At 42.0% G+C, this 19,060-nt stretch overlaps 2 protein-coding genes across 7 annotated transcripts in view; both read right to left on the bottom strand.

The window, feature by feature from the left end:
* TMOD1 (tropomodulin 1) overlaps positions 1–1,875 on the bottom strand; it is a 102,996-nt gene extending 101,121 nt beyond the window's left edge. For 4 of the 6 annotated variants that reach the window (XM_036854384.1, XM_036854383.1, XM_036854386.1 and 1 more), the window contains exon 1: positions 1,802–1,875. The gene's annotated coding sequence lies outside the window, so the exon portion shown is untranslated. The remainder of the gene's footprint in view (positions 1–1,801) is intronic. The other 2 variants (XM_036854389.1, XM_036854387.1) reach the window with 1 other exon arrangement.
* A 4,704-nt stretch (positions 1,876–6,579) lies between these two features.
* TDRD7 (tudor domain containing 7) overlaps positions 6,580–19,060 on the bottom strand; it is a 90,625-nt gene continuing 78,144 nt past the window's right edge. The window contains exons 13-17 of the mRNA XM_036854372.1: positions 18,914–19,048; positions 16,514–16,624; positions 14,116–14,618; positions 10,035–10,195; positions 6,580–7,625 (exon numbers count right to left, since the gene is read on the bottom strand). Coding sequence (XP_036710267.1) covers positions 7,405–7,625; positions 10,035–10,195; positions 14,116–14,618; positions 16,514–16,624; positions 18,914–19,048 — 1,131 coding nt within the window. The 3' untranslated portion in view covers positions 6,580–7,404. The remainder of the gene's footprint in view (positions 7,626–10,034; positions 10,196–14,115; positions 14,619–16,513; positions 16,625–18,913; positions 19,049–19,060) is intronic.

The raw sequence follows: 19,060 nt of genomic DNA, 5'->3' as shown, positions 1-19,060 counted from the left end.
CTTTCTACTTAGGCTGGGAGGAACTTAAGAGCCAGGATCTTCTAAAACGTGGGTTTGCAAGACTGCCTCATTAAATAGAATTGACACAACTAAGTGACAGCACTCCTTGCTTTCACTCTCTGCCTGTTTGTTGTGTGGCTCGAATTGATGAGAACCTTACTATTTGTCTCCATTTCCTCTTAATTCTGTGAGGCTTTAAGATGGTTTTGGAAAAAATATATGATAGAAAGTAAAGTAGAAACAAAAATGAAACTTCAAGATGAGGGCGCTATTGTCTGAGCAAGGGAAAGTCCTGGACAGCAGTAGACCAAAGAACAGGGGGTGCTGAACAGATCCCCAAGACCTGCCTGAGCAGCAGGAAGTGTCAGGAAAGACATGAGAAAGCCTGGTGGAGACTCTGCCTGGCATGTCCAGCAGCGTGTGACCTTGAGCAGGGGGCTCTGCAGCCCCTCGCCAGGAACAAAATGTCGCCACTGGGTGAAAAATGGGAATTTTTTGGGTGCCCCCGCTGAGGGCCCAGAACCTGGATTAGGGTCTGGTTTTGTGATTCGTACAGGGAAAAGCTTAGGCCAGGTAATCTGCAAGAGTTTGAGAGGGTCAAGGTCAAGGCTAGAAGAGATGGGGAGGGGGTGTGCCTGCAGAGCTCCGAGGCAGCATCACAGACACCAAATAGACGGGGAAACAGAGGCCAGGGGGCGGCTGGACTGGAGCCTCTAGCCCTGCTCAGTTCATTGGGTCTAAAGCTGTTTGACTCACAAGCTTCTTTGCGAAGGTGATGGCTGCCACCCAGCACAGATGCCCATAATCACCGTGGAGCGCGCTTCCTGGGTGCGTAGTGCCCAGGCTTTCCGAGGGTCCTACTGGGTCTTAGTATAAGATCCGAGTCAGAGGGACCGCCGAAGTCTCCGGTCTCCGCAATCCTTCCGGATATGCGCGGCTGTGCCCCCAGCGTCTCAGGCCCAGAGCCGGTAAACAGGTGGCGGGAGCGCCGGCGGTCAAGAGCGCGCCCTGCTGGTCTCACGGCCCTGGCCACGCGCTCCATCGCGGGAACCAAACCCCGCTCCTACAAATGGGGAAACCGAGGCCCAGGGAAGGGAGGAGGCTTGTCAAGTCCACCCAGTGAGTTGGAGATAGCCAGGGAGCTCCATAGCCAGGGAACTCCTGCTCCAGGCTCTTCCCCTCTTCTTTCCACCTCCGCGCGAAAGGCGCGTTACGGTGGTGCTTTAAACCTTGTCATCCCACGCAGTTTGGGAAAGTTTTCTTGCCGCAAACAGGCGCAGCGCGAACCCGGGTATCACGTTCACTTGCGCAAATGCGTCCCCACTCCCACGTCCACTCTCTCTGCAGCCGGCGGGGAGGCCGCGCCTGAGTGCCGCGCTCGGCGGCACCTGCACCCAACAGAGCGCCCGGGGCGCCTAGCCACGGCGCGCTGGAGTCAAGCGCGCAGCGGGAACGCCGGCCCCGCCATGACCCCCGCCCTCGGCGCTGCTCCTCGAGAGCCCCCGGGTCCTTCTCCCGTTTACAGACGCGGCGCCGGAGTCCAGAGAGAAGGGCGCCCTGGCCGGGGCCACGCGCGCCGAGTGGCGCGGATGCGAGCGCCCGGTTCCGGACCCCGAGACCCGGGCTCCCCAGCCCCGGAGGCAACCCGAGGCGGCGGCTATTTATAGAGGGAGCCACGCTCAGTCCCTCTTGGCGGCGGCGGCGACAGCTGAATATTTTGCCCAGATATGGCTGGGGCCCCGGCGCGGGGGCAGGGAGCCCCGCGAGCGCGAGGGGGACCCCTGGCCGGTGGGACGCTTACCGGTCAGTGGAGCCGCGGGGGCTGGCGCGGGCGCGGGCGCGGGCGGCGGCGGGACGAGCGCGGGCGGCCGGCGGGAGGGCGCGGGCGGCAGGCGGGCGAGGGCAGCGCGGGGCTGGAAGAGCTCCCGGGCGGCCGCGAGCGGGCGGGCGCTGTGGGCTCCGGGGGTGGGAGCCAGGGGCGGGCCCGGCTCTGCGCTGTCACCGCGCCTCGCCCCGCCCACCCAGCTCGCCTTCCTTACCTCTCCCTCCACTCGGGGGCGCCGGGGCGCAGCGCACAGTCCCCTGACGGGGAGAGACGCCCGCAAGGGGAAGCGCGGGGCAGGGACCCTGGCCGCCCCGAAGCTTGGGTCCGCGGCCAAGTGGGTGCGCGTCGCCTCCTGTCTGCGTCTAGGTTTCCCCACTTGTACCAGGTAGAGTTATCTGGAAAAAGGTGGGAGGATTTTTATTCCTGCGTGGTCTAAGATGTAAGAATCGGTAGGTCCTTGGATGGAGCAAAGCCAGCCACGCGGTTGCTGCACCTTTACCTCCTTTGATTGAAGCAACGACCCATCCGGTCTTATCAGCAGCCCAGCTAGGTCTGGTTTGAGCCGAAGCTTTAGTCACGATCATTTTGTGAACATGCAGTTCCAACAGAGGCAAAGGCATTCCCTCTATACTGGAAGAATAGAGTATCCAAAATACGACTTAAAATAACCAAAACCACCCCAAAAGCCCCACCTTTTTTTTTCTTCCAGTTTTATTGAGATATGATTGACATACAGCACTGTATAAGTTCAAGGTGCACAGCATAATGATTTGATTTACATACATCGTGAAGTGATGATCACAGTAAGTTTAGTGAACATCCATCATCTCACATAGATACAAAATTAAAGAAAAAAATGTTTCTTGTGATGAGAACTCAGCATTTACTCTCTTAAAAAACTTTCATATATAACGTACAGCAGTGTTAATTATATTTATCATGTACGTTTTATCCCTAGCACTTATTTATCTTACAATTGGAAGTCTGTACTTTTTAACTGCCTTCATCCAATCCTCCCCCCAAACAAAAAATGTGATCTTCTTTTCTATGAGCTTGTTTTTGAAGTATAATTGACCTACAACACAACCTACAACATGTTAATTCCTTTTGCACAACATAGTCGTTAGATATTTCTATACATTTCAACCTGATCACCATAAGTCTAATTACAACATGTTACCATACAAAGATATTACATAGTTATTGACTAAATTCTCCACAGTGTACATTTCATACCCTTGACTTAGTTTGCAACTGGAAGTTTGTACCTCTTAATCTCCCTCATCTATTTCTTTCCTCGCTCCAACCCCCTCCTCTCTGGCAACCACCTGTTTGTTCTCTGTCTATAACTCCATTCCTGTTTTATGTTTGTGCATTTGTTTTGCTCTTTTAGATTCCACATATAAGTGAAATCATGCAGTATTTGTCTTTCTCTGTCTGACTTATTTCGCTTAGCATAATACCCTCTAAATCCATCCATGCTGTCACAAACGGCAAGATTTCATTCTTCTTTGTGGCCGAGTAATATTCCATTGTGTTTATGTACATCTTCTTTATCCATTCGTCTGTTGATGGGCACTTAGGTTGCTTCCATATCTTGGCTATTGTAAATAATGCTGCAATGAACATAAGGGTGCATATATCTTTTCAAATTAGTGTTTTTGTTTTCTTTGGCTAAATACCCAGGAGTGGAATTGCTGGATCGTATGTTAGTTCTATTTTTAATTTTTTTGAGGAATCTCCATACTGTTTTCCATAGTGGCTGCACCAACTTACATTGTTACTAACGCTGTACTAGGGTTCCCTTTTCTCCACATCCTCACCAACACTTATTTCTTGTCTTTTTGATGATGGCCATTCTGACAGGTGTAAGGTGATATCTCATTGTGGTTTTGATTTGCATTTCCCTGATTAGTGATGTTGAGCATCTTTTCATATGCCTATTGGCCATCTGTATGTCTTCCTTGGGGAAAAATATCTATTCAGATCTTCTGCATTTTTTTAATCGTTTTTTAAAAATGTTGAGTTGTATGAGTTCTTTGTATATTTTGGATATTAACGCCTAACTGGATATATCATTTGCAAATATCTTTTCCCATTCTGTAGGTGGCCTTTTTGTTTTGTTGATAAGTTTCCTTCACTGTGCAAATCTTTTTAGTTTGATGTAGTACCATTCGTTTATTTTTGCTTTTGTTTCCAAAAGCCCCACTTTCTTAAAAGGCTAATGTTTTCCAGAACAAACCACTTAAACCCAAGCAGAAACTTTAAGTGTTTTAATTTTAAAAATGGCTCATAAAAAGGAATTTGTGTGGACAGAAAATAAGGTGTCTTTGGATTATTATAGGATAGTTTCTGGTGGGATAGACCCTATTAATATAAACTTTTTAATATTGGTGTACAGATGACTAATGAGAAACACCTTTTTAAAATCTTGTTTCCATGCAAATGTACTCCTACATTACAAAACCCTCATGGCTATATGAGAATATTCTTCTCAAGGGGCATGTGCAATATATTTTAAAATAATGCAATGATTTAATATTTCAGATTTAAAATTTTAAACCCTTTTGTTGTGGAATCAAACATTTAAGAAAAGGGCATACAACATAACTGTGCAGGTTTAAGAATTTTTATCATGAGAACACCTGCTGCAACCACCAAGTTAAGAAACAACACTGCCAGCAGCCCAGAAGCCAACCTGTGCCCTTCCGGGTTGTCACAACTCCCTCCTGAAGTTGACCACTTTCTTGACTCTTATGGTAATCACTTCCTTGCTTGCCTCTTTCCTCCATAGTTTATCTTCATTTGCGAAACTTTATGTTGTGAGATTAATCCGTGTTGGTTCACGTGACTGTAGTTTGTTTACTCTCGTTGCTGTAGAGGTTTCCATTGCATGAATATATCACAGTTTTTAGAAACATACATTTTACTATTAATGGACATGTAGGTTGTTTCTGGGTTTTAGCTATTACAAATAGTGCTGCTGTGAACGTTCTTTACCAGTACCCTCCTGCACAAGCGCACACATCTTCAACACACTTGGAATTAACAAAAATGGAAACATTTTCGCCATTCTGGCATATGAGTGGTATCTCATTGAGTTTTGAATTTGCATTTCCCGGTGTCCTAATGGGTTGAGCACCTTTTCATGTTGACTGGCCAGTTGGATTTCCTCTTCTGTGAAGTGTTTGTTCAAACGTATTGCCCATTTTGCTTCTGGATACTCTTTTGTTTATTGAATATATGTAATCTATTATTTTCTCTCTCTATATATATATGTATGTGTGTACATATATATCCTCCAATCTGTGCTTTGCCTTTTCACCTTCATAATAACGTCTTTGATGAACAGGTGTTCTTCATTTTAATCTTGTCTAGTACAGTTGACCCTCGAACAACACAGATTTGAACAGTGCAAGTCCACTTATAGGTGGATTTTCTTCAATAGAAAATACTACAGTACTGCACCATCTCTGGATGGTTGAATCTGAAGATGTGATGTGGAACCACAGACACAGAGGAACTGCATATAGGAGGGCTGACTGTGAAGTTACATGGGGATTTTCCACAGCAGGGAGGGTTGGTGCCCCTAAATGCCCTCCCCCCACCCTGTTCAAGGGTCAACTGTATATCAATCTTTTCCTTTATTGTTAGCACTTTGTGCATCCAGTTTAAGACATCTTTCCTGCTCCTGGATTATAAAGGTGTTTTCCTGGGTTATCTTCCTACCGTGGCTGTTCACGTTTAGGCTTTCAGTCCACCTGGACTTGACTTTTGAATATGGTATGAGGTGGGGGGCAAGTCTCTCTGTCTGTCAAACTGTCCCAGCACCAGATTAACTTTTCAGTTACATCAACAACTAATTGCTTTATTTTAAAAAGTAATAGAAACACTCCTAAAGTTAGTGAAGTACAAACCACTTCTTTCTTATCTGTGGACAATTTGAAGATTTTTGTGTTTTTTTTGTTGTTGTTATTAGGGAAAGAAACCATTATAAAAAAACATTTACACTACTTTATTTCACTTAAACATTTGTGTGTCAGGATATTTTTACTTTATCATAAATGATTACTTAAATCACTGGCATAAACATTCCTGAATTTTGAATCACTTTAATTATAAATACTAAATATAAATTTTAAAAAGCTAGAAAGACAGTTTCAACACATTTTACATGAAAAACTTAAAACACCTGGTCTTTATTTTCTTTCCATTCTTACTTTTCCTAGATGTTCTCAAATAAAAATAAGCAAATGACTAAAAATTTTTATCTCTGGCCTGGTCTTCTCCCCTGAAACCCACTCCATATTTCCAATAGTTTATGCATATCTTCACACAGAGGTCTACTAGCTTAAATTCAGTATATGTTCAAAATCAAAAATTTAGGCTTCCCAGTCAAACTGAGTAAGGGGTCACCATCCTAGAGCTCACAAGAGCCGCTTGGGTGCATCTTTTCCCAACGCCACATTCAGTGAGGTCACATTGTTAGCTGGAACGCAACAGCAGTAGGAATATTTACAACATGGGAATCGTCAGACACTACAAATCAAGGCTCACTCCCTGCATGACCCCCACACACCCACCAGAACCAGCTGTCAAACATTTACCGGGATATGACTGGATAGAGAGATGACTAAGACCCCTCCCTCCCTCAAGGAGCTCACAATCTAGTCGGGGTGACTGGCGCAGACAACTAGTTATATGCTGTGAAGCTCAGTGAGATCTGGGCAGCACGAGGGGCATAGTCAAAGTACAGTGCAGTAGGAGGGGCACCAGGGAAGGCTTCATGGACAGCCTGGGAGGTCAGGGAGGATACTGACAAAGAAAAATGGTGGGGAGAAAATGAGCTGCAGGCTGAGGGAAAAGAATAAGAGTGGTCTGGAGGGAAGTGGGGCTTCCTTTAGAGTACGAGTAGTCCTAGATGAACATGCATGGGGTTTGGGAAGGTCCAGTGTGGCTGGCGCAAGGAGTAGTAGACAGGGAGGTTGGGCAGGGAGACTGTAAAGGCCTGCATTTTCAGTCCAGACTCTCTGGGCAATAAGCCACTCAAGATTTGGGGTGATCTGGGGTGATCAGGACGTGCTGGTTTGCCTGGGCTGTTCCTCCAGCAGCACCACTAGCAATGCTGGTGGGCTAAAGACTCGGGAGAGACTTCACATGGTGTGGTGACCACCTGCTTTGGGACCCACCACTACTCCAGGGTAGGGTTAAGTCACGGAATTCTCAGTCTAACTGGAGAAGAAGCGAGCACCACTAGGAAGACAACATGAATAGAAAGGGAAACTCTTCACCTTAAGATCATAAAGCCTAGAAATGATAAGATAGTCAGTTTTTGAACTGATAAACATCTTTATTCTAATATTATAGTAATAATTCAAGTGCAATTCTCTTTGAAAAGTCAACTCTGTTAAAACAAAACTTGTTAAATATCTTTCATCAAACCCAAGCATATTCTTTTCAATCCCGCACAGCAGTCGGAGCCATGTAGCAGAGGTAAGATTTTTTTTTTTTTAAAGCCTACTACATTTTGTTATTGCTAAAAAAATCTGAATTAGTTGTCAAGGTCTCAGAAGCAGCGATTAATTGACTTTTGAAAGCTCTACCAGATACTCTGACATAAAATCATGAATCCAGATATCTGTGTCTGGCAGTGATGTGTCCACTAAATAGACCACTACTTTCCGGTCCCAAGGGTTAGTGTTTTCTATAACTGTCTGCACCAATGCCACCAGAGGTTTCTTCTCCACATGATTTCGAAACACCATCGAAGCCTCCTCAGACCACTGGCTGCACTTCACTCCTAAGAGAAAGGGAGTTCGCAGATCAGTGAGGGGTCAAATGAGCCTTTCTTTGATCCATTATAATGGAAAACTATTTAGTCAGTCCCAAAGCAGTTAAACATACCAGCTTAGACTTGCCTAACTGAAAAACAGATGCTGAACAATCTTACAACAGTCTTGCTTATAGTTTTTCTATTCTGAATGGGGTTATTTCTGTAAACCTTCACCTACAGACACAAATTTCATTTGAGATTTAATGCTGGGCTATAAAATGAAGTTATAATAATGACTGCCCATTTCCGTAAAGTATATGTAGATATAGACTGATGGGGAATGAAATACCAGTATCAATGACATTTCTCTTATTTACAGATTTTTTTCCCTGATGAACCAGATATAGTAAAAAAAGAAAAGAAGAAGAAGAAGAATTAATACACTTAACAGTATTTAAAATTACATACATCACCATGGTAAAAGCACTGGATTGAAAGTCTGGAGACTCAGTTACTATTCCCAGCTCTTCCTCTATCAAACGGTATGATCTTGGGGAAACCAGTTGATTTCTCAGGCCTCAGTTTACTTCTTGTAAAATAAAGTGGTTGGACCAGATGAATTTTAAGTCCCATGCATTTCTAAATCCCCATGACTTTTAAACTTGAGAGCTCAAGTTAGAGAATTCTGAATTAGGTTTTAAAACAAAACTGAGACAAGAATATGTATTTTTCAAGAAGTATTATTAAACTAACATAAATTAAGTTCACATATGTTAGATTAGATATATAAATTATGCCCCATAGTGACGAAGGTCTGGGAGTTTCACATATAATTTAAAAGACCTTTCGGTGTAGTGAGTGGGCTAAATTCTTTGATTACTAAGAATTTCCCATGAGAGAAGCCTAGAACTGTCTATAAGCTGCTGCTTCAGTGACTGTAACAGAGCCTGAGCCTCCCAGCACCGGCACGAATTCAGTGAAATGAAGCGGCTGTACAGTCCCCTGCACAGGGAGCACCAGTGACTGCGGCCATGAAGCCGGGGTGGGGATGATGGGGCCACGCGCTCCTCCCTCACGGAGACTCCTTCACTGGGCCGTTTGATTGTCATGTTTAACAAAATGTGTTGTTAGAAAAACCTGAACGTTAAAAAGTGAAAATGAAAAATGTAACCATTAATTCTGAAGAAACCATTTAGAAGTTTGAGTTCAAAGCAGATCAATGGTAGTCATGCCATGTGTAAGATGCCATTTTTGGTTCATATCTGTCTACCATGGGAGTTTCCTTTGAATTCTAGTAGGAGACACAAAGAAACTGGCAAATACTTCAAAATAAGGCAATCTCTCTCTCTCTCTCTCTTTCTACCTATCTATCTATCTATCTACATATGTATATCTTCAATAAACGCTGTCAAAAAGAAGAATTTATATATATAATTTCTCTCATTTCTGAGATCAAGTCAGTTCTGCCACTGCTAAGTGTATGGGGTGAGCGGGGGGTGAGGAATGAGGGTTGCACGTGTGGTCACAACTCGCCATATCCCAGCACAGCGGGACCACACAGCGGGACCTCCAGACAACTGGAGGTGTCGGCACCCCTCAGCCCTCTTGGCCTCCGCACCCTCTGCTCATGGTGACAGCTCTCTGGGTGGAGCTTCAGCTAGGCACCCATGCTACCTACTGGTAGAGGGCACACAGATATCTGCACTGCCTTCAGAGAAGATAAAACAAATCTCATCAGACAGTATCATAAAGAAGTACCACTCTACACCTATTAACTCAGCTCCTCAGATTTTATGACAGTCAATAGGCTGGTGTGAGTGTGGTGAAATCACACGCTTGTGTGTTGTCAGTTGCAATGCAAATGGAAACTCATTTGGCCATGAAAATGGTCATATTCTACGACCCAGGAATGTTTTATAATTGTGAAAGTCCATTACGTAGATGCATTATAATTCCTGCAATAAATTATAAAATATTAATCGCGCAATGTTCTCCTCCTGTTGGTTATTTAAGTTGTCTCATTGTTTGCATTTGTTTGTTTTGGCTAATATATGTAGCTGTGGGTTTTTTTCCTCAATACTACAATAAAAGTGTAAATAACCTAAATGTTCAACAATAGGGAAACAATGATTAAACAGAATATTTTGCAGCTATTAAGAATTGTTATCAGGACCATCAAACAACCACCCAAAAAGTAGTAGTGTGAAAGCAGAATGCAATACTGTACCTGTACGAAGTTTACAGTTTTAGAAAAATACTCATACATGAAATCAGAGACAGAAAGGAATATGGAAAAACAGAAACAGCAGATATAGTGGAAGGGCATGACCTTGAGAGATCATTAAAAATTATCAATAGGCCAATGACTCTGTACACAGGACAAAACGACAATATATACTACTGTTGTGTCATGAGTCCAAATTCCCCAGAAGTTACCTGCTAGTTGAGCTGTGACTGCTTGAAACGGCAGCTTTCGGAACACGTCCAGCAGGGGCTGCACTTTTCTTATGTTGACTAATTCGTGCTTGCCATAGTCCAGCTCATACACGGACACCAGTCCATTGGTCAGGATTCCTTTTAAAAGCACCCTGTACCACCTAGATGTGCATTGGAGTAAAAAAGAAGAAAAAAATGCACAAAGTCAACACCTGCTTTAAGGGCAACATTTTTTGATAAAAAGAAAAATTAGTACAAATGTTATTTACTAAAATATAAAACTATGCTGTTGTAGAAGTTTTTAAAGAGACTGCTTCTTCTTTTTCCAAAGGTTACTATTCTCTGCTTTGTCACTGGCTCATTTGATGGAATTTGTTCACTCAATACCCTTTTACAGGCCTCATGGAGCTAATAAAGGAAAACCACCACTAAGCAGGAGGAAACAGTGCCACAGAGGACAATCAGGACAAGGCTAGCAGATCCCTTCACTTCAACGGGGAGACAGGAAATGGCCACACTCTTGGGACAAGGTCCATGTGTGGAAGATGGAAAGAGAGAAGCAAGCGGGACCAGGTATGAATAATGCATTAATTCAGGGACTTCCAGGCAAGATACCTTAGGGCTATCCAGGTAGCATTTGGACCAAAGGTCTGGAGCTCAGGAGAATGGCTGAAGCAGGAGATACAGATTAGAGTTGGTAGGGGGTAAGGTCATCAAAATAAAGGTAGTTTATGAAGCTATGAGAGAGAATGAGAATGCTTCAGCAGAAAATGTTTGAAAAAAATGAAGTGAGGACAGAATCCTGGGAAACACAAAAATTTAAGGCAAAGGAAGGTTACCCAGTAAAAGGAGACTGAGGAATAGAAGGTAGGTGGCAGCAGGAAGTCCTGAAAAGAGTGGTGCTGCAGAAACCAAGTAGTGTAAAGCATCCCATGTTACAGGGAGGTCAACTAGGATTTAGAGTTAAAAGAAGCCACTGGACTTGGTAATGAGCTCTGTATCTTTAATAAGAATGGTTTCGGGACTTCCCTGGTGGCGCAGTGGTTCAGAATCCACCTGCCAATGCAGGGGACACAGGTTCGATCCCTGGTCCAGGAAGATCCCACGTGCCACGAAGCAACTAAGCCCGTGCGCCACAACTACTGAGCCTGCGCTCCAGAGCCCGTGAGCCACAACTACTGAGCCCTCGTGCCACAGCTACTGAGGCCCGCGTGCCTAGAGCCCGTGCTCCGCAACATGAGAAGCCACCACAGTGAGAAGCCTGCTCACTGCAATGAAGAGTAGCCCCCGCTCACCGCAACTAGAGAAAGCCCACGCGCAGCAACGAAGACCCAATGCAGCCAAAAATAAATAAATAAAATAAATAAATTTATTAAAGAAAAAAAAAAGAAAGCTACAAAGAGGCCAACTTCAAACACTGTATGCAATTGGGGGGTTCTGGGAGGAACTCCAGAAACCTTCAGATAAGCCCAAAGTGAAGCAAGCAATTACCCATGAATCACAGAGACAACAGGGACACAGAAAGGTATCATAATAAGTACATGAGCTTTGGGGGCCAAACAGACCTGAGCTGGAGTCCCACTGAGTCATTTTTCAGTCATGTCAACCCTGGGCTCTTTACTTAACCTCTTTGTGCCTCAATTATCTCATGCGTAATGTTTAGTTTTAATTTACTTGTAGAAACAATATATATGAAGTGCCTAACACATTAATTTGGCATATAACAGGCAGTTGGCAAATAGCAGCCATTACTATAAGTATTCTTAAAATGAAGATAAGCTGTGCAAATAAGAACTTTAATTTGAAGAGAAATTTCCATATGTGGAAACGCCAGTTTGGCGCAGGTTGCTAATTCATATAAGTGTAAAAGGAGATAAAAACATTTGGTTTCCACCAATATCACTGTCTTTAAACTGTACAAGGCAAATGACTGATGGTCTGTGCTTTTAGTCTATAAATAAGAGGTACAGAGCTGTGAGGAGAGAACCATCAGGAAACCTATGTGTTGCATTTCTATTTAGCTTTCAACTTTCAAAACTAAGAGCTTAAATAAAGGCTTCAGTTTTGACTACATTACCAATTTCAGTGCAAGGCTACATGTGGATCACCTGGAGATTTTACTTAAAACACAGATTCTGGGGTTCTACTGCTTGAGATTCTGACTCAGCAGGCCTGGGGTGAGGAAGGGGAATCTGCATTTTTAATAGGCTGCCTAGGTTATTCTTAAATTGGGATAGATTTGGAAATCACTGTAATCAAAACTGTACCTGAAATTCCTAAATCTTAACTTACCAGAGCTGGGAACAAGGTTTAGTAAATAGTCCTGGGTTGTAAGCAAGACAGAAGCTCTAAACACTTTACATTGATTCAGTTCATAAAGTTTCCAAAAATATCAGATAATCTGTTCCCATATATAAGACATCCCTTGATTATCTGGGACAAATTAACTGATTAAAGCCCCAGAGTCCTGAGGCAGAACTGTTCGACCCATGGGGGAGTAGGGGTGGAGTCTGAAGTCCCACACTACAGATCTCCAGTGTTCAGAGATCTTTACATGATCCTTCCCTCCAAGTGGCACCTCCCCACCACTAATCATCATTAATCTGCTCCTCAGATAAGAGTTAGCATTAGCTTGGCTTTAACTGTGATTAAACTATCCAATAACAAAGAGTTCTGATGAGGCAAATTGGAACCCATTTATGCTTATGATTGTAAATAACATGACATAGTAAAAATATTTTTTAAAGATGAAAAGCTTGTGACATATAAGTTGAATGCTTTTTAGAATGAGAGCTATTATACTTTTCACTTTTAAGAGTTGAAAATTAGTTTTTTTTCCTCCCATAAAAATAACAAAATTTTATAAATGCCTATACTTGCTATCTTAAGAATGAATGAAAGCATTTTATAGAAAAAAAATAAGCAGTTGACCTTTTAAATTGACTTTTGGGGTGTGTGTATCGGGACAGGGAGGGTAGGGGGAGAGATTGTTCTTTTTGTTCAGCATTGTCAAATAAGCTGGCACATTTCCCCTAAGAAAGCCGGCAAAGGGAAGGGGGAGGGGGGAGCTTGTGCCATTGTCCAGGGCTTCCTGGAGTGAGCGTATAGCTTGAGGAGCTTGAGCTTCCTTGGGTTGGAACCAGCACATCCTGGGGGCTTCAGGAGAGGAGAGTGTGGATCCAAATGTGCAAACGTGAGAAAACAGACTGAAAGTGCTAAAACAAATGTAAGGAATTATGATTCTCACTGTCCAAAGGCCAAAGAGCAGTGAAATAGGCACTGTTGAACCTTATAAAGGGTGGCACAAGCTCTCTAGAAAGCAACTGACTGCATATATCAAAAATCCTGTAATTTTTAAACAAGTGATTTCTCTTCTAGGAATCTATCTCATAAATACATAATCAGAGAGCTGAACAAAGATTTAAGTTCAACATTATTTGTAACAGTGAAAAATCTGGGAGAAAAAAAACCTACAAAAGAAAATGATAAGTAAATTATGATTTCTCTGTATGATGGAATATTTAGTCATTAAAATGTTTATGAAGAAATCTCATCACATGGAAAAGTGTTCACAGAATTATGTTAAGTGAAAAAAGTAGGTATGAAATTATATATAGTAATATACCAATTGTATAAATATGTATAGGAAAAAAACCAGAAGAAATACATAAGTAGTTTAACAAGGGTTATGTTGGTTGGCTGACTTTGTTTTCTTATACTTTTTTATATTTTCTAAATTATCTCCAATAAACATTTTATTTTTAAAATTTAGAAAGTCATTAAATAAAAAACATTATTTCCTAAATAAAAAAATATTTTTCTCACAGGAAAGTAGAAAAAATATTTAAACATTCACTTTAGATATAATTAGGTTTTTAACAGGACTAGGGTCATTAGATTTTTAGATAAATGACATCATTTTAAATATTAGAAAACTGCACAATTCACTGGTCTCATTTCACATTCAAAATTCCCATTTGTGCAGTTCCAAGTCCCCCTGCAGGGATTAAGGACTCTTGGTATCATTCTACACATTTTTCTTAGGAGGAGAATAAAAAGCTCTGATTGTCCAAGGACCTACTTATTTTCCACTTTTGCAGCATACACTTGGTCTTTCTCCACTGCCACATGGCGCTCCTCAGACATACTGTAATAGAGAATCATCTCTTCCATCAGAACTTCCAGCTTATGTATCTCTTGCCACGGCTGGACGACAAAGTAGCCCGGGTGACAGGCCACTGGCACGTACACATCCATGTGTTCCCCTGGCTTGGACAAGTGGGCAGGAGGTGGCAGTTCCTCCATGGAGAAAGAGCTGGTGTGGTCTACCAACGACTTTCTGAGGATATCCGAGAGGCTCTTTCTGAAATTCTCTCCAGTGTTGCCCAAAATGGGGGTGTTCGCACTTTTGCTGTTGGGGGAGCTAGCTCCACTGGATATGGCACTCAGAAACACATCCTTCTGATGCTTCCACAAGTCTGCGTTTGTAATCTGGCGATTGATACTGCGGTGAGGATCGGGGAAGTTCTTGGGGGTAAATAAATAAATATGTGCGATCCCTCTGGTTTCATCCACTTTTGTAACCTTTGGAAAACACACAAAACCAACTTAAAGAAATCCAAGTTCACGATGAATTCTGAGGTGGTTATAATATTAACTTTAAATATTATAAAACAGTATTTTGCAAAGAACCCAACTTGCTAAAATCATTCTATTTGAGGTCAGATGAATTATCTATCACAGCTGTAGCAATGAATAAGCTCGTAGGTCCAAGCAGTCTAGAAACCAGCGGCAAACTTATGGAAATGGAAAATTTACTAACCTCTAAAAACTGAGACTATCTATGACTGGCTAGAGGTCATTATCACTGAGAGGGAGTGATTCTATATATCATGATTAATTTTTTTATATTAATGACATGTTAAAACACTCAAAGAAGAAAGAGTAACCCAATGAGTCCCCATGTGCTCATCATCCAACTTCAACAATAAAAAATAATAAAAACGGCAAAATGTCCTATAAGAATTCTGCTTAATGCTGGTGTACCCTCAGACAGGGAAGGGAAAGAAAAAGCTTTGACCTTCACCATACCCTTTGGGATCTTTGGTCCAAAGTCCTTGTTTGGTCCTAATATCTGCTCTCACCCCTCTCCCTTTCCCCCAGTTACATGAGAGGAGAGGGACCTTGGGAGAAAAAGAGGAAGAAAGCTCCACTGAATAGGCCAAAATTACAGTCACCATTTTGCACCTTTTGCCCAGGAGACCTCTGAGTACCTGGCTAGCTTTTTCTGTCAGAGGGGCGAATGTGTGTACGGGAGCACCACACGGAGATAACTGGACTGTGCTGCCGTGTGTCCCGAAGGGCTGGGTGACTGTTAATTCTTCTCATCAGCTCCTCTGGTTTATCTTAGGAATAACAAAAGTGAGACACTTCTAGCCACATCTATCTTTTACCAAATTGGGCTAGAAATGAAAGGCAGGAACACAGGCATGAAGACAAGGAGACACCAGCAAGGCAATCCTTCTAAAGTAATTTACTTTAAAAGCTTCTCTCCTAGCAAGAGGAGTCTATTTAAATTCATCCTTTGGAGGGCTAATGAAGTACTGACTGCTAATTCATTTTGATATTTATGGTACAGAAACACCGTTTCAAAAATCAACCATTAAAAAGATTTTTATTGACTACCCAATACCCTGGCTTTAGGAGCTGAGAAACAATATTCATGTGGCAATTGAAGAATATAAAATGGTATATAACTGTGTGATTGCACATGATAAACCCTAGGGGAGAATGAAGATAGGAAAATCAGTGTGGGCTAGAATAAGTGAGAGGTCTTCATGAAGATATTTCTCAAGGACATTTCAGTGTTAACATTGTTAAATGCTTATATAAAATGATAACACTATTTACATCAGTTAAAATAGAGAAATATTATCTTACATTTCTATTTTTGGAAATATGAGCAGTGTTTTTGATATGAAGATGCAAGAGTGTGAAAAAGAAACGAAATAAAGCAGTTTAAATAAGTTTTAGGAAGAGACAAAAACCAAGATTACAAGCAAATATTTGTTTATAATCCATTTTACTTTAGGGATAAAAAAAAGAAATACCGGACTTACTTAAATGGTCTTTAGAAACATTTATCAAGAGATACATGGTCCTCTGTTGCAGACTTAATTCCTTATCATGGAGCAAAATAGGAGCACAGAACTATCTGCTACCTTATTAATAATCAAAAAATTATATAAAGGGTTTAAAAATAACACTGGAGATATAGGATAAATTCTTAAATAAAAATTAAACCATCAAATATCTTATAGCTACACATGTAACCAACCTCCTGACTATAAAAGTGTGTCGGAGGTGAAAGCATCAGTTTACAGTAAGATAAAATTCTTTCACAAAAACCAGTGGAAAAAAAAAAAGTGAGTCCTTCTGGCTGACAGCCCCCTTTTATCAAGACCAATAAGATAACTAACCTTAATGCTACAATCTGAGCAATTCAAAACAGAATCTCTTAGCCAAAGCACAGCATCTGGTGTCCACATGCCAATAGACTGTGGAAGATCTGCTAAACAGCACTTTATAGCCTGAAAAGAAAACACAATGGAAAAGAGGACACACCATCTTAAAATAGGTACTTATGAGTAGTGTCAATATTATTTTCCTACAAGTCAAATGTTGCCAAGATAGAAAGCAAGCAACAACAATAGCTAATAATGACAATCACAGTTCTCAGGCTGGAGCATCTGCTATGTTCCTGATCTATTTATATTACTACCATTGTCTTTACTCCTATCATGAGCCAGGGTTTTATACCAGGCACTTCACATACTTCTCACCCTACAATACTTTTGCATGGCAGGCCAGTGTTGTGATCTCATTTTACAGACGGTGAAACAGACTCAGAGATACTAACTTGTGTAAGATCACAAAGTCGTGAAGACAAGATTGGGACTTATATCTAGGTCTTCCCTCTATGCCCAACTAAAAAAAAAATGAAGTGTCATTTGGATGAAATCTGACTCCTGTTGTAAAAATCTCTGTGGAGGCTTCCTGCTGAATGAAGCATTTCCTGAGTACCCCAGGCATTTGTACCCCATACCTTTTGAAGGAGGTAGTAATGAGAATTAAGGAGGGTAAGAAAAACTAAAACCCAGTGATACCTAAAAGACTCATTTTCCCTGATGCTTTTGACCTCCCACCATCACTGCACAAGCTTCTGCAGAATGGCTACACCAGGGAGGAAAAGGTAACCCCAGGGACTCCCTCCAGTCTCATGGAAGCCTTTGAATTGATGGAGGCAATTTTGGGCAGGAGATGAAACTTACTTCCAGGATTCCTAGATTTCTTCTTTCCTCTCTGAGCCCCAACCTCCCTGTCATACACCCTCCCTTCATCCTTGGGGGCTCCAAGTCTCCCACTGTGCCCCCTGCATGAGGCACCTTTCTGGGTGGGGAGGAGGTCACTTAGAGCAAAGAGAGCAGACTCTACTAGTGCAGGTGCCAGGTGGGCAAAGAGGGAGTGAGGAGGGCCAGCTGGGGCCCACGCACTGGAGAGCACAAGCCCTGCAGAGGAGAACGTCACTTCCCAAGGTCCCACAGAGCACTGTCTCATAAAGAGGACTGCTCAATAGAGTCATGTTTTCTAGTTTGTCAAGAGAAGCTAGAAGCAGACAACTAATTCACATTTTAAAACACTTTACGAGCCAAGGGCCCAGACCCAATATTCATGGGTCAGCCTTGGCCAACAGGCCATCAGTTTGCTACTCTGAACCTCTTGGGGAGATGTTGTTAGCCAGAGGCTTGCCCTAGCTGGTTTTAAAGGTTCCCCCAACTTCACATCTATCAAATAAAAAATCCAGATAAGATTAATAGAAAAAATTATAGTGGCTTTTACCAAGAAAGTACACCTGTGTAACTTTCAGACAGTCAGAAGCAGTGGGACAGATACCCCATCTCCTCCAGCCCCAGAAACCTTTTCTAGGTAAGGCTGGCCCTAGATGGATGTTCTAACAAGGGGTACAGAGGCCAGGGTGTTATCAAGTGAAAGCAGCACTTAAAGGTCTAACAATTTTCAATATTATGCTGAGCAGCAATAAGAAAAAATGTGATTCTGAAAATTGGCTTGAACTCAAGTTAAACAGCTTCTCTGTAATAGTCATTTTAGGAAAGGCAACAGTGACTGCAGTGAGAGAAATTATAAAAGCCATGCTAATTATGGTCAAGTACTTTTTATTCACTGAGTTTTGATGCATAAGACATCTTCTGGTAAATATAGGTCAAGGGGTCTCTTGAAATTATAGAATGTTGAACAATTTTATTTTCAAAGCATGATGGATTTCTGTACAAACTCTACTTCTCCTAAGTAGGAAATAGTTATTAATAATTTTAATTAATTCAAAATAATTCAAACTTCTTATCATCTTGAATTTTTATCAAGAGAGGAAAGATAGACTGAAGTTAATCTTTTCACTAAAATCTATGAGGAGAAGGTTAAATATAAACATATATCCAAAGAGAATGGTTACCTAATTAAATTAAGAACTCTGGAAGTAAATATTTACATATAATATCCTGAAACTGTGTAGAAGCCAGCATTGGCATCTAATTATTAAAGTGGAACCTCTAACTGGACAACATAGCCTGATGACTCAATATGCTTGAAACAAACATTTATCAAACAATATTCTGTAAGTCTGACTGGTCCTCTTGTCTAAGCAAAATTTTACATCTGAAAACCAGTGAGCCACCATTTGGGTCATTTCCAATTTTGTTAAACTCAATCATCACCAAAAACTGAGAGAGCATCTCACAATGTGATTATGAACACATCCAAATCCCTTTCAGCCGATCACCTAGGCTTGTAACATACAGTACCTGAGGTGGTACTGCAATCATTTCTTGGAGAAACCGAGGGGGAATTTCCCTGAGCTCGGACACTTTCACAGACGTCACAGTGCCAGAGTCCAGGAATTGAACATCAAGAGCCCGGCTGCTGTGAACATTCGTGATCTGCAATGAGAC

Source organism: Balaenoptera musculus, chromosome 6 (assembly GCF_009873245.2).
Source record: "Balaenoptera musculus isolate JJ_BM4_2016_0621 chromosome 6, mBalMus1.pri.v3, whole genome shotgun sequence".
Classification (NCBI taxonomy): Eukaryota; Metazoa; Chordata; class Mammalia; order Artiodactyla; family Balaenopteridae; genus Balaenoptera; species Balaenoptera musculus.
Note: the sequence above shows the minus strand (reverse complement) of the source record. Positions and strands in the feature narration are given on the sequence as shown.